We start from the raw sequence: 12466 nt of genomic DNA, 5'->3' as shown, positions 1-12466 counted from the left end.
TAGGAGGAAACCGAAGATCTCGAGGAAAACGGACACACGGACACGGGGAAAATGTACAAACCCCGTACAGATAGCACCCGTAGTCAGGATCGAACCCGGGTCTCCGATGCTGCAAGCACTGCAAGGCAGCAGCTCTACCACTGCGCACCGTGGCCGCCTCTATATTCTATTTGCATTACCTATTATACTTAATAGGTAATGAAAATAGAAGAATCTGAAGAAGGGTATCGGCCCGAAACGTTGCCTATTTCCTTCACTGCTGCACCCGCTGAGTTTCTCCAGCTTTTTTGTGTACCTTCGATTTTCCAGCATCTGCAGTTCCTTCTTAAACACCTATTATACTTATCTGGGTTTGAGTGCAAGTATGTATGGATGTTTTTTACCTGGATAGCGCACAAAAAAAAGTTTTTCATTGCATGTGTGACAATAAAATAAGAATACCAATTTGGGATAGCTAAACCAGGACAAATCATTCACAGTAAATGACAGGGCCTGGGCACACAGGGAGATGGGATGGTGAAGAAGGCAAAGGGCATATTTGTCTTTATTGTCCATGGCATGGAGGACAAGTGTTATGACGTTATAGTATTGTTGTACAAATTGTTGGTGAGGCTGCAGTTGAAGTCTTGTGTACAATATTGGTTGCCATGCCATTAGTAGGATACCGTAAACAAAAGAGGGTGCTGAAAAGATTCACAAGAATGTTGCTGAGACTGGAGGACTTACGTTAAATAAAGGAACTAGATAGGCAGGGACTGCTTTCCCTGGAGCAGAGGAAATTGAGGGGTGACCTTACAGAGGTTTATAAAAACACGAAGTGCAAAAGGTAGAGGTAGTCACAGTCCTTTTCCCAAGTTAGATGCGTCTAAAACTAAAGGGCCTAGGTTTAAAGTTAAATAGTAATAATTGAAAGGGGTTCAAGGGACAAGCTTTTCACACATGCTGGTGGGTATATATGGATGAAAGTGGCAGACCAAGTTGTAGAGGCGCGTATAATTACAATTACCTCAAGAAGGGTCCCGAATGAAATGTCACCTATCCCTGTTTTCCAGGCATGGTGCCTGACCCATTGAGTTAGTCCATCAATGTGTCCATAGTGCTTAAGAAGGAACTGCAGATGCTGGAAAATCGAAGGTAGACAAAAATGCTGGCGAAACTCAGCGGGTGCAGCAGCATCTATGGAGTGAAGGAGATAGGCAACGTTTCGGGCCGAAACCCTTCTTCACACTGTGTCTATAGTGTTTTATGTTCCATGTTCTAAACAGAAATCCCAACAAAGGACAAGAGTGGACATTTCTTAAAATTATAGAAACCCAGTCATGAATCTGAAAATAAGTGATAAATCTAATAGATTTTTTTCTCCTTCACAGTTGTACCTGTCATTCTCAAAGCATTGACGTTTGATGAGAAGCGTGGTGCTTGCAGTGTGGGAGCGAACGTGAGAGACGCGGCTTGCTATGTCTGCTGGGCTTTTGCTCGTGCTTACGATCCTCAAGAAATGAAACCATTCGTTAATCAGTTAGCGAGGTAAGACAATTTTACGATTTCTTTCCTGTTTATTTTGGGTGACCTCTAAGTGGAAGAAGGTTAATCTGTCCCTGACTTGTCGCAAAGGTCAGTTGCGAAAATGTAAATTTGATGCAGAGGAGAATAAAGTTGTATTTTACTTTTACTCCAACTCTTGCAGCGTTTTGTGTAAGCCCACTGAAGTATTTATAATTAGAAAAAGTCAGTGTGCTTTAAAAAAGACCTTATAGATGACAAAAATGTAGTTAACAATAATATACATGAGGATGTTCCAGAGTAAATGTGCCATCTACATTGTATCTATATGTGGGCGTGCATTACAAACCTAGCTGAGTAATCACTTGTGGAGCAAGTGTCTCATTGAGTTGGATACATTCCTAAATACAAAGGGAGACGGAGGAATGTTAAGCCAGAATTTTCCAAATTGTTTTCCATAATTGATCCCATTTTAGAGCTTGAACCTTTACATGATCCCAGAAGCTGGCCAATCAAGTAAAACAATAAGTAACTCAGAGCAAGGTCCTGCAAACACCTATGTGATGTTGGCCAGATTTGTATAGTGACGTTGACTAATCGATAACAATTAGTGTGCAAATAAATATCTGTTGTAGATAGAACCTCCAGTAGGCTCTTGTGCCCTATTATGTGTTCCAAGACATGATACTGGACCATAGCTTCAACATGGCACTTCTAACAACAAACTTCTTACACTCTGAATAATGCTAACAATTCCCCCGGTCTAGTCTTTCGACGTAGACTTTGTGTTCTGGTGTCTGAATTGCTTTCTAAACCCACTACTTTCTGAGTAAGGGTTGAAACTGCTACCACTGAGGCCATAATATTATATGGATACAATTAATGGATATATCAGCTACATCAATGGAATCCCTCTCAGGCCTGCAATTACCTGACATCTGACACCACCGCCAAGCATATTGTTTGGCAGCAAAACCTGTGGACTTCTGCAGAATGGCTGAAGAGACTTTTACTTCCACTTACACTGTTCAGATAGTGTGGAAAGTGTGGGTGCAAGGGAGGACTTGTTTAATCATTTTCCAATAGCAGGGGTGGAGATTGGGGGACCAATGGTTGTAGCAATCCAAGGCCCATTTGAAAAACCCTGATGTAGATGCTTTGCTTCAGAATTTCTTTCGCCGCTTTGATGGATACAGTGAACACAGTTGTGACGGAGTGTAACTGTAGACAATGTATAACTGAAAGCTGTTTCCCAAGCTTCTACTAAAGTAGAAGAGGCTAAAGATGGAAATGTCACAGGCGAGCAGAGAATAGTGTACTGTGAACAGAGATATTCGGTAAAATGTTTGGTGAACATGTTTTTAGTCTTCTCGGTGTGGCGAAATTAACATTATAAATAGCAAATGCAATAAACAAAATTGAAAGAAGTGCAAGTAACTAATTGTTTCCATTCAACTGTTTGTTTGTGGCCCAAGACAATGGGATGGAGAACGTGAAAAGGTTGACATTGCATCCTCTGCATGTCCATAGAAAACTGCAATGAGAAACATTGTTAGGAATTAAGATTAAATGCACTATGGTATTGCAAGAGGAACTATGCTCTTTGGAATGTTAGAAGAAATGGGTGGTGCTGTTGAATGCTATCAACATTAGTCAGGAAATGGTGTTGGGACTGATGGTCTGCATCCCAGAGTATTCAAGGAGGCGGCCCTAGAAATCATGGATGCATTGGTGATCATTTTCCAATGTTCTATAAACTAGATCAGTTCCTGTGGGCTGGATTTATGAAGGGGAAATCATGCTTGTCTAATATTCTGGAATTTTTTATGTTTCTATGAATGGGAGATATGGAGAAAGATGCTGGTGGTGTGGGAGGAGCAAAATTGTATGACATTTTGGGGCGATTTGGGGATGTTGTCGGTGTTGTCCTTAAAACTGTAAAATAAAGACGCGAAGTGCTGGAGTAATTTAGCTTATCTTCTAAGCTGTTGCTCTGTCTTGTGTATTCCCGCGCCCCCTCCTCTATCCCCAGTCTGCATGTAACTGGTTTGCATTCATGAAGCATACCTCAAGGCTTTAGATTTGTGAAGATAGTACCCCATAAGTGTGTGGGATTGTAATGGAAAACTAAAACTGGCAGTTGTCATTCCTTGTGATTCATTATGCATAGCGTCAGCTGTTAATCTGAAGACTCACCAGATATACATCTCAGTTTCATGTGATCTGTGACGGTGGTAAAAGGTGTGGTATCTTTTAATGACCAGTTAATGGTCAAAGTTGACCTTGACTTTCTAGAATTCTTAAATGACTCGTTGAGTAATTGTTGCAACTGTTCAAAGAGGTAAAATTGCCTGTTTTTTGATGTGTTGATTGTTGTTGCCACAGGCTGTTTAAAAATGATGAAACCTCATTGCACATTGCAACTTAGCTTCATTGTTCAACTGAAAACTTGACAGGTTTCCTTCGGGCGTGAATTGTTGGAAGGTGGCTAGCCTATTCACTTTAATCAAAGTCTTAAAAAGGTCCTGCTAATACAAATTGTTAAAATTGCTGACTGGAAATCGATACTAAGATGATTTTGAATTAATAGAGAGTTAATATCTTCGGCTAAAGTTATGTTGTGAAAGTGTTTTTTTTTTAACTGCAGTGTAAACACATCTATAGGGCCTGTCCCACTAACGCGACTTTTCAACGACTGTTTTCGACCTTCAAGCTCGAGGGCACTCGCCTGAAATACCTCGAGCTGGATCGACCGTCAGTGATGAAACCGCGAACCAGACCGACCGTCTGCACGCACGCACACACACACACCACACACACCACACCACACCACACACACACACACACACACACACACACGGCGGGGGCCAGGGAAAGCGAGGGAGCCCTGTCTGAAATTCACAACCGCGATGAACAGGAAGGTAAAAGACGGCTGGCACAGTTACGGTATGTCCTTTAGAGAGCGCAGAGAGGGAGGGGGGGGAGAAGGATTTGAGACACTTAAGAAGCCAGGCAACTTTTAATAAAGTTCAGCGGGCATTTAACATTACCGGTCGGTTTACTTACCTTTTTTTTTCTCACCGAGCTTTACCTTCGACTACCTTTGATTACCTTCGATTTCCTTCAACTACCTACGATAGCATTACGACCTACTAGGGCCTACCTTGACTAAACCTACGTGTTTTTAAAAAATCGATTTTTTCCATGGTGACCTTTTTTTACTCGCGGGCATTTTTCAGCATGTTGAAAAAAACGCCACGACCTAGCTGAGGCCTCAAGTACTCGGGGGACTACTCTCAAGCATGAAGGAGAGTTACAAAGACCTCCTAGGACGACCATGCTGCGAGTATGATTCGAGGGCAAACTCTTCAAAAACTCGCCAATGAGGTCGCCACAGTGGGACAGGCCCTTATTGCCAAGAAATCAGTCTGCAACTTGTGTACAAATAGATTTTGATTCTGAGCTACAAATTGATCCTGGCAGTGCTTAATTTTCATACAGGAACTGTTTCAGAAATAGTGTAGAATATATTTGTGGATGAATTTGCAATCAGTTAAATACTCACTTTATTGATCCACACTTACAGTTATTACTTAAACTGCAATTCTACATCTGGAAAATACTTGGGGCTCTTTCTTCTAGGAAGTTCTTCAAGATTATTCCTTTGCATTCTGAGAGGGCTAATGTGAGCATCACCGTCTCTTCTGCATGTGAAGCGCGTAGTGGCTTACGCAGGGCTGCTGTGTGTTCCTGATGCATGGCTTGGAGGTTCTTAATATCATTCCAAATGTTCCTTTTCATCTTTGAATGGTCTGGTCCAGAGATACCCAGGATGTTGCATTCCGTCAAGGAGACTTTGATCATAAACTGTTAGCCTCTCCTCTGTCGAAAGCACTCGCTCACACGCAGTGGCGGACTGGCCAGGGTGTCAGCTTGCCCGATGGCAAGTGGGCCCCTGATGAAGTGGGCCCCCTTTGTCTCCTGGCAACCAATATTTTTAGACCCAGTCCGCCACTGCTCACACGTCCTTCCTGTGAATTTGGAGGCATTTGTAGAGGCACTGTAGCCACCCGTATGTGCCATTGTTCATTGCCCTGAAATAGTTCATAATAATCATATCATAATAGCACTTTATTAGCCAAATATGTTTTGCAACATACGAGGAATTTGATTTGTCATACAGTCATACCAATAAAGAGCAAAAATACACCCAAATAAATGTTAAACATAAACATCCACCACCGACTCCTCCACATTCCTCACTGTGATGGAAGGCAAAAAAATTCAATCTTCTTCCCTTCTTTGTTCTCCCATGATCGGGGCACTCGAACCTTCCGTTGACGAGAAGATCTTGGTTACCGTAACCGGCAGTCGAGCCCTCCGCATCGGGGCGATCAAGCTCCCGCATTGGGGGTATCTCAGCTCCCCCGCACCGGGAGATCGGACCCCGGGTCGGGGCTAGTCGAAGCTCTTGTGACTTTGGAGCTTCCCGACATCAGCCTCTACCCAAGACTGCGAGCTCCTCGATGTTGGAAACCACATCGTGGATCCCAGGCAAGGGATCGCAGACTCCGGTAGCAAGTCCTCGTCACCCGCGGTGGGGCTCAAAGTCAGTCTCGAGCAAGGCCGCCAGCAGCAAGATGTTAGGCCACAGAGCGACCGGAGATACGACCTGGAAAACAATCGCAACTCTTGCAAGGTAAGAGATTGAAAACATTTCCCCCGACCCCTTCCCCCACCCCCCACATAAAACAAACCAGAGAACATTAACACGTACTTTTAAAACACACTAAAAAATAACACAAAAGTTAAAAAGACAGACAGACTGATGGCGAGGCTGCCATTGCTGACGGCGCCATCCGGTGGAATGCGCCACCCTGTGGAGTTGCTCTAGGTAGTTCAGGTCTTGGAGCCATATAATGGGTTATAGTGCTGTACAGTATACCACAAGCTTATTTGCCTTCCATCACTTAACTAGTACACATTAATGGAGTACTATGTTTGCAAATTAAAAGACTGAAGGTCCCATGACATGGTTACATACAAACTGGGGGATAAATGAGTCAGTGCAGTATGTCTGCCTTGATTGAAAAATGGGAAGTGAGCCAGAGTTTTGTATGAACCTTGATTGTCACAGGATAATGTGGTGCAGTAGGGGCATGTTGACAGAGGGCATTCATCTTCAGGATGTTGTGTATAAGGCCCAACCCTCTTGATGGTTCGGTGAATGAGCCAGCAATGCAGCTCAACCTCGAAGTGTACATAAATGTAAGTGATGACTGCATACTGCAGCTGCACTATGGAGGTTCGGATACCTTGGTTCTGGAGCAGTCACAAGATTATTGGTGTGATAAGGCGGAAATTATCAATATAGATTTGAATCTCGATGCTTTTGAATTGCTGATCTCATTGCTCATATATTATTTAGGAAGGTTTCCAGTGTAAAGGAGGTAACACCCCATGGTGGAAGGAGAAAATGTCTTGAGGGTGATTTCAGGTCAGACTCAAGTCAAATGCCTCCCAGTAGTATGGTGGAGGTTTGGAATTCATATACCTGCAGTTTCAGCTGCATAATGGGATGGGCTAACAGTAAAATAAAATGTATACAATTTTAACACTGGTCACAGCCACTACCTAGACTGGTTGGATCAGTTACAGTCTACGTTCAAGAAGTCATATTGGAGTAGAGAAAGAAATTGCTTGCAGCTGGGTTTTTTTATGCTTGCAATCTGCAGTAATTAAAATGTTAGGCTTGAGCGAATGAACATGGGAAAACCATTGTAAATCTTTAATTTAAACTCTATATTTTACTGTGTCTTTAGTGTTTTGGGAGACTCGGCAGGAGAGAAAGTTTAAAAAGTATGAGAAAAGTGGTTGGCCTATTGGGAAACATCGTAGGTTTGAGGAACGCGAGGCTATTTTCAATCTTGGGTTGTCGGCCAAACAGTGTTGTTGAGGCCAGCACAAAGACAATTGAGATTTGAACAATTAACATGATGTGAGAATTGTAATCAGATATCCAGTTCCATAAATTATAAACATTTGGATAAAGGTTACATTGATAAAGGGTATGATAATAAAGATAATAATACAAAGTCAGAAGCTATTGTATCTTCTATTGTTTTATACTGGTGTAAATCATTCCCTTTTTGACAGTTCATACTCCTTGCACAGTGTCTGTTGTTGCATTGTCAGGATATTATTTGGACAGTCTGAATGGCATCAGTCAGGTAAATAAATGTATTCCAGAGACACATTGAAGCAACATTGAATTTTAAGTCCCTTATTTGACACTGAAATTCAGTCCACTGTGAACCCAGTCATTCTGATCATGGCATGCATACCATGAAGGGACAGAGATAAACGTATGAGAGCAGCGAAGTCTGAAAAATAAATTCACTGATCCCTCTTTCTCGATAAAGGCTTTAAATGAAGTTTAGAAAAAAGTGGTGGCAAGGCTGGCCAGAATATATTGCTGTACGATGGAGTCAAGGGTGTTTGCATCAAGGACAGGGTCCTTGGAGTGACACTGGAGACATGCCTAATTTCTTCAATCTCCTCATGAAGTAGAAGCGTTGGTGTATCTCCATGGCTGTCATATTACTGTGGTTGGTCGAGGACAGATTATTCATCAAAGATCTAGAAGTTCTGAACCATTTCCACATCCCATTGATGCTGATTGGGACATGTACTCCACCAAGCTTCCTGAAGTTGGATAACTAGCTCCTTTGTCTTGCTGACATTGAGTGAGTGGTTATTGTCCTGCCACCATTGTCACTAAGTTCTGTTTTTCTTTCCTATATTTCTTTCCTGTCATTGTTTGTGAATCGGCCCATTGTTTGTGTCGTATGCAAATTTGTGGATGGAATTAGAGCCAAATTTGTCCGTGCAGGAGGTCATCTTAGATTTTTTCCAGCTGGTGTTAACTGTTTCTGATGAGCTTATTTCTGCTGTCGACTCTCAGTGGCGAGGTTCCATGGGAGTTTGGAACATTGGTGGCTTTAATAGTGCTGACTTACCCATGCATACCAGTGGCTGTCAGTGAACTGCTGAGCCTTCTCTGCTCTCTCCATCTGTTCTTTAGGCCATGGGTTTTCTGCTGGACCTCTGACATCAAATAGCTGTAGGGCTGTTTCTTGTACCTCATGGAATGGTGGACTTCATAATCCAGACGTTATGTTTGCTGTTAATTATTTTCTCGATCTCCCAAGTCATTATCGTCAAAACCAGTCTTGCTTGTTCTTGGTAGAAAAGCTCTTCGCAGGTGTCGATTATTGGAAGACTTCAGGGTAATCTGTTTATGGTTTCAGTTTGTCTGTGAGGTGATTTTTGCTATCTTTATAAGGTACTTCAGAGCTTTCCCATTAATCTTTCTCATCAGTGCTTCAGTTAATGGACTGGCCTCACTATACAGTGAGTTAAGAATAGGGTTAATTCCTCAAGGACAGAGAGGCATTATTGATAGATCTCTTCGAAGATATCCTGAACGGCAATCTGTCCTTGACATGAGCACTGTTAACTCAATTGTCCAGCAATCCAACAAATTATTTCAGCCAGTCCTGATCAACAATGTCAAAAAGGAGAGCATATCTGTAATGGTGTGGGTGTAGCAGACATCTCTGTAGCTAAACAACAATATAACCTGACAGGTGACTTAGAATGTGCAGTGCGTGCAGGTATGGTTAGTTTCATCTTCCCTGGGGTGTTGTGTTATTTGTGGTTAGAAGAAAATGGGGTGTGTTTTGAAGTAAGAATTAAAATAACAAGCCAGAGATAACTGGCTGGAAGGCAAGATTGTATATCTACGGAATAAGGAAATTTGTAGCATTGCTTTGAGCTATATATAACTATCCCGATTGTGAATACCAAGTTTGATTTCCTTGGAAAATTTTACGTGACATTTTTAAAAAAAATGCTGTTTTAGGCATACATCAGTATGTTCACATAGATGCGACTAAGATTTGCAGTTTAACCCAACCACCATATTCACGCGAAAGCCAGAGACATTTGTGTGACGAGTACAGGAAAGGTATGTACAATCCATCCATTGCTTTTGTAACCAGGAGTAGGGATAGGCCTATCAGCTCTGTAAGTCTGTTCCACAGTTCAGAAAGATTGTGGCTGATCTAGTCTTGGCTTCATCATCACTTTCTCAATTTCCTTAACTTCTTTGTACTTACAAATCTAATGCACTTCAGTCTGTGGTGCATGTGCTGCAACTCTAAAAACCACAGACGTACCTTACGAGTAATTCTGCTGGGACGTAAAAATAAAAACCCTGTCAGCATCCCAGAGTGAGTGAAACCTGATAACACCAGAGTGGGAAGACGTTACACACGGGATATGCTAATGCCAGTAGTTGGGATATGCTAATGCCAGCAGGGTCCTATGCCTAACAAAATGCTTGGGGCTCTGTTATCATGATTAATACCGTGTTATTTCAGAGAGTCCAAAAGGCCGTGTGGCCAGACTCGGCAGTCGCACTTGTTAGATTACATCATTAGTTGAGTGAAGGATATCCTCATTACCTACAGTATATCATGACAAGCACTGATGGCATCTGGACTGATCACCACCTAATCTATGTAAATTCTATCCATTTAGAAGTGCAGTGGATGTGATCTTGAGATTGTTGAGCAGTCCCAGTCGCTGTACATAGCCTCTATTGGACTTCACAAGAAGCTTTCTCTTTTCCAACTAGGAAGGATTATGGAGCACTCATCTCAAATGTAGCGTCCCTCGGAAATATATACATGCTCTTTGTGAAGACATGCAAGCCATTATCCAAGCTACTAGGCCAGCAATATTACCAGTCAAGATCCGCAGAGTCAGATAAGCCTCCCAACGTTTTTTTCAATTTATTGTACCTTGCCTTCAACAAACTGTCCACAGGAGGGGAGCTAGTGAACAGAATTAATGGGGAAGAAAAATCAATGTAGAGCACCTACACTCCATAAAATAAGGCCCCAAAACTCATTAGGCCATCTGCAGTATTGGGATGATATTCAGATTCGTGTGCACTTGGATGCTGGGCTCAGTGCTTTTGTCTGTTCATTCACGGCATCATCTGAGATGTTGACCTGGTCTGCAAAACAAAGAAGGCTCTCGACCCGAAACGTCACCCACTCCTTCTATCCAGAGATGCTGCCTGTCCCGCTGAGTTACTCCAGCATTTTGTGTCTATCTTCGGTGTGAACCAACATCTGCAGTTCCTTTCTACACATTCACGATGTTGCTGAGAATCTTGAGTGGATGCTTTGGGAGTACAGTGAAGCCTTGCATAACTAACAGTAAAAGCACATCACCTCTCAATCTAACCTCCTGACCACTCTGGCACCTCCTCTTGTAGCTTTGACAGCATCAGTGGTTCCCAGATTGGCCTCATCAGTTACCAGAACCAGAGGAAGTAAGTCATTTTCAAACCTGAGGACCTGCCTAGGAGGACATCTTTGTTGAAACCCTTTCCTTGATATTTCTCATTCATTTGCTCTCATCATTTATCCTCTCTCAATTTTGTGATAATCTGCTGCACCTTTCGAACCCGCTTTTGCCAAAGATTCTTTAACTCTAATGCTTTCTCTCATCTCCTTTGGATCACCTTTCTTGAGGAATTTTCATTTGTCATTAAGGATAGTGAATTATTTCTCTAAATTGCTTATATTTTTGAGCAAACTTTTTAATCGCCCAATTATGCCTGATCAATGGTACCTGTAATGTCTATATAATAGGCCCAATGACTAGGTTGTGGTTGTATCAAAGATGAAAACTGAACACCACAGAAAGTTGTCATTATTTCATGACTTTGTAACCTTTAACCAGTGTGATAAATATTAAATGCTGCAAATCAACCTTCCTGAACCGAATATTAATCACAATATGTTAATGATATTGCTACTTCAGGATTGAATTATTGTTAGTTATTAAACATGTCAACTATTAAATGTTCAAGTTTCTTTTCCAATATATTTGACGTACTCGCAGTCCAATTCTTTCATCCTTTTTCATTCATCTTTAAATACTTGATTGGAGATTATCATTAAACAGTAATTTTTTCTCGGGTTTTACTTGGTTTATTTCATCTGGTCAGTCAGTGCAATTCAAATTACTTAACCTGTTCATTCATGTCCAGATCTCCAATATCGTTTGGTGGAACATTACTGCCTTCAATTTCATTAATTAGCATCAGAAAAAAAAACCTAACTTCTAAAGGAACCACTTGAATACCCGTGACATCAACATTTCCCCCATTTTTTGCATTGCTGTAGTAAGTTTTCATTATTTTGCCAGTTACCGCCCTGGCCAGCACCTTGCAAAACTAGTTGAATGTAAGCAGGTGTTTCCTTGTCAGTTTAGTTTATGGTTTAATTTTTAGGCGTGGAATGTTGAAATTCCAACGTGTCCCGTACCAGAATATTTAATTTTAGATATATAGCCAGATAAACAGCTTGCTTGTTCCATACATTTTTCTTTTGCACATATTCAACTAGTGGGCACTCAAATACAAGCAGAAATAGAAAGCTGCACTTAGTGCTTTAAAAGCTCAAAAATAACTCAACTATTGTATTTAATTGCACCTGTGGCTGAACAAGTACTGCAGGTTTGATGACAAGTTAAGACATGTTGCTGCATCACCAAAGTACCGAGTTTTACTCCGAAACTCCAAAACCTCAGCTAAAATCATATTTGACACAGTAGCAAGAATAACAAAATTAAGGAAATCTTTCAGTTTTATGCGACAATTATTTTCATTATGTAAATAATAGCTAGGCAAATGTATCACAAGAACAAAGAGCTGCAAATAACTTAGGAAAAGAAGTAGTAAATGTAGATTTGGGAAAAAGGGGGCAGTAACGTTGGTGTTTGCTGGAGGCTGTCATTTACCGTGCTTAAAGGGCGAAGTAGAAACAAGGAACTGCAGGTGCTGGTTTACAAAAAATATATATATATTGTTGGAGATAGACAC

At 41.5% G+C, this 12466-nt stretch overlaps 1 protein-coding gene across 3 annotated transcripts in view; it reads left to right on the top strand.

The window, feature by feature from the left end:
- Positions 1-12466, top strand: part of tbcd (tubulin folding cofactor D) — a 164065-nt gene that overhangs the window by 79918 nt on the left and 71681 nt on the right. For all 3 annotated transcript variants that reach the window (XM_033044058.1, XM_033044057.1, XM_033044056.1), the window contains one exon: positions 1371-1527. In XM_033044058.1, coding sequence (XP_032899949.1) covers positions 1371-1527 — 157 coding nt within the window. The remainder of the gene's footprint in view (positions 1-1370; positions 1528-12466) is intronic.

Source organism: Amblyraja radiata, chromosome 26, assembly GCF_010909765.2.
Source record: "Amblyraja radiata isolate CabotCenter1 chromosome 26, sAmbRad1.1.pri, whole genome shotgun sequence".
NCBI lineage: Eukaryota > Metazoa > Chordata > Chondrichthyes > Rajiformes > Rajidae > Amblyraja > Amblyraja radiata.
This window is presented reverse-complemented; position numbering and strand designations above follow the sequence as displayed.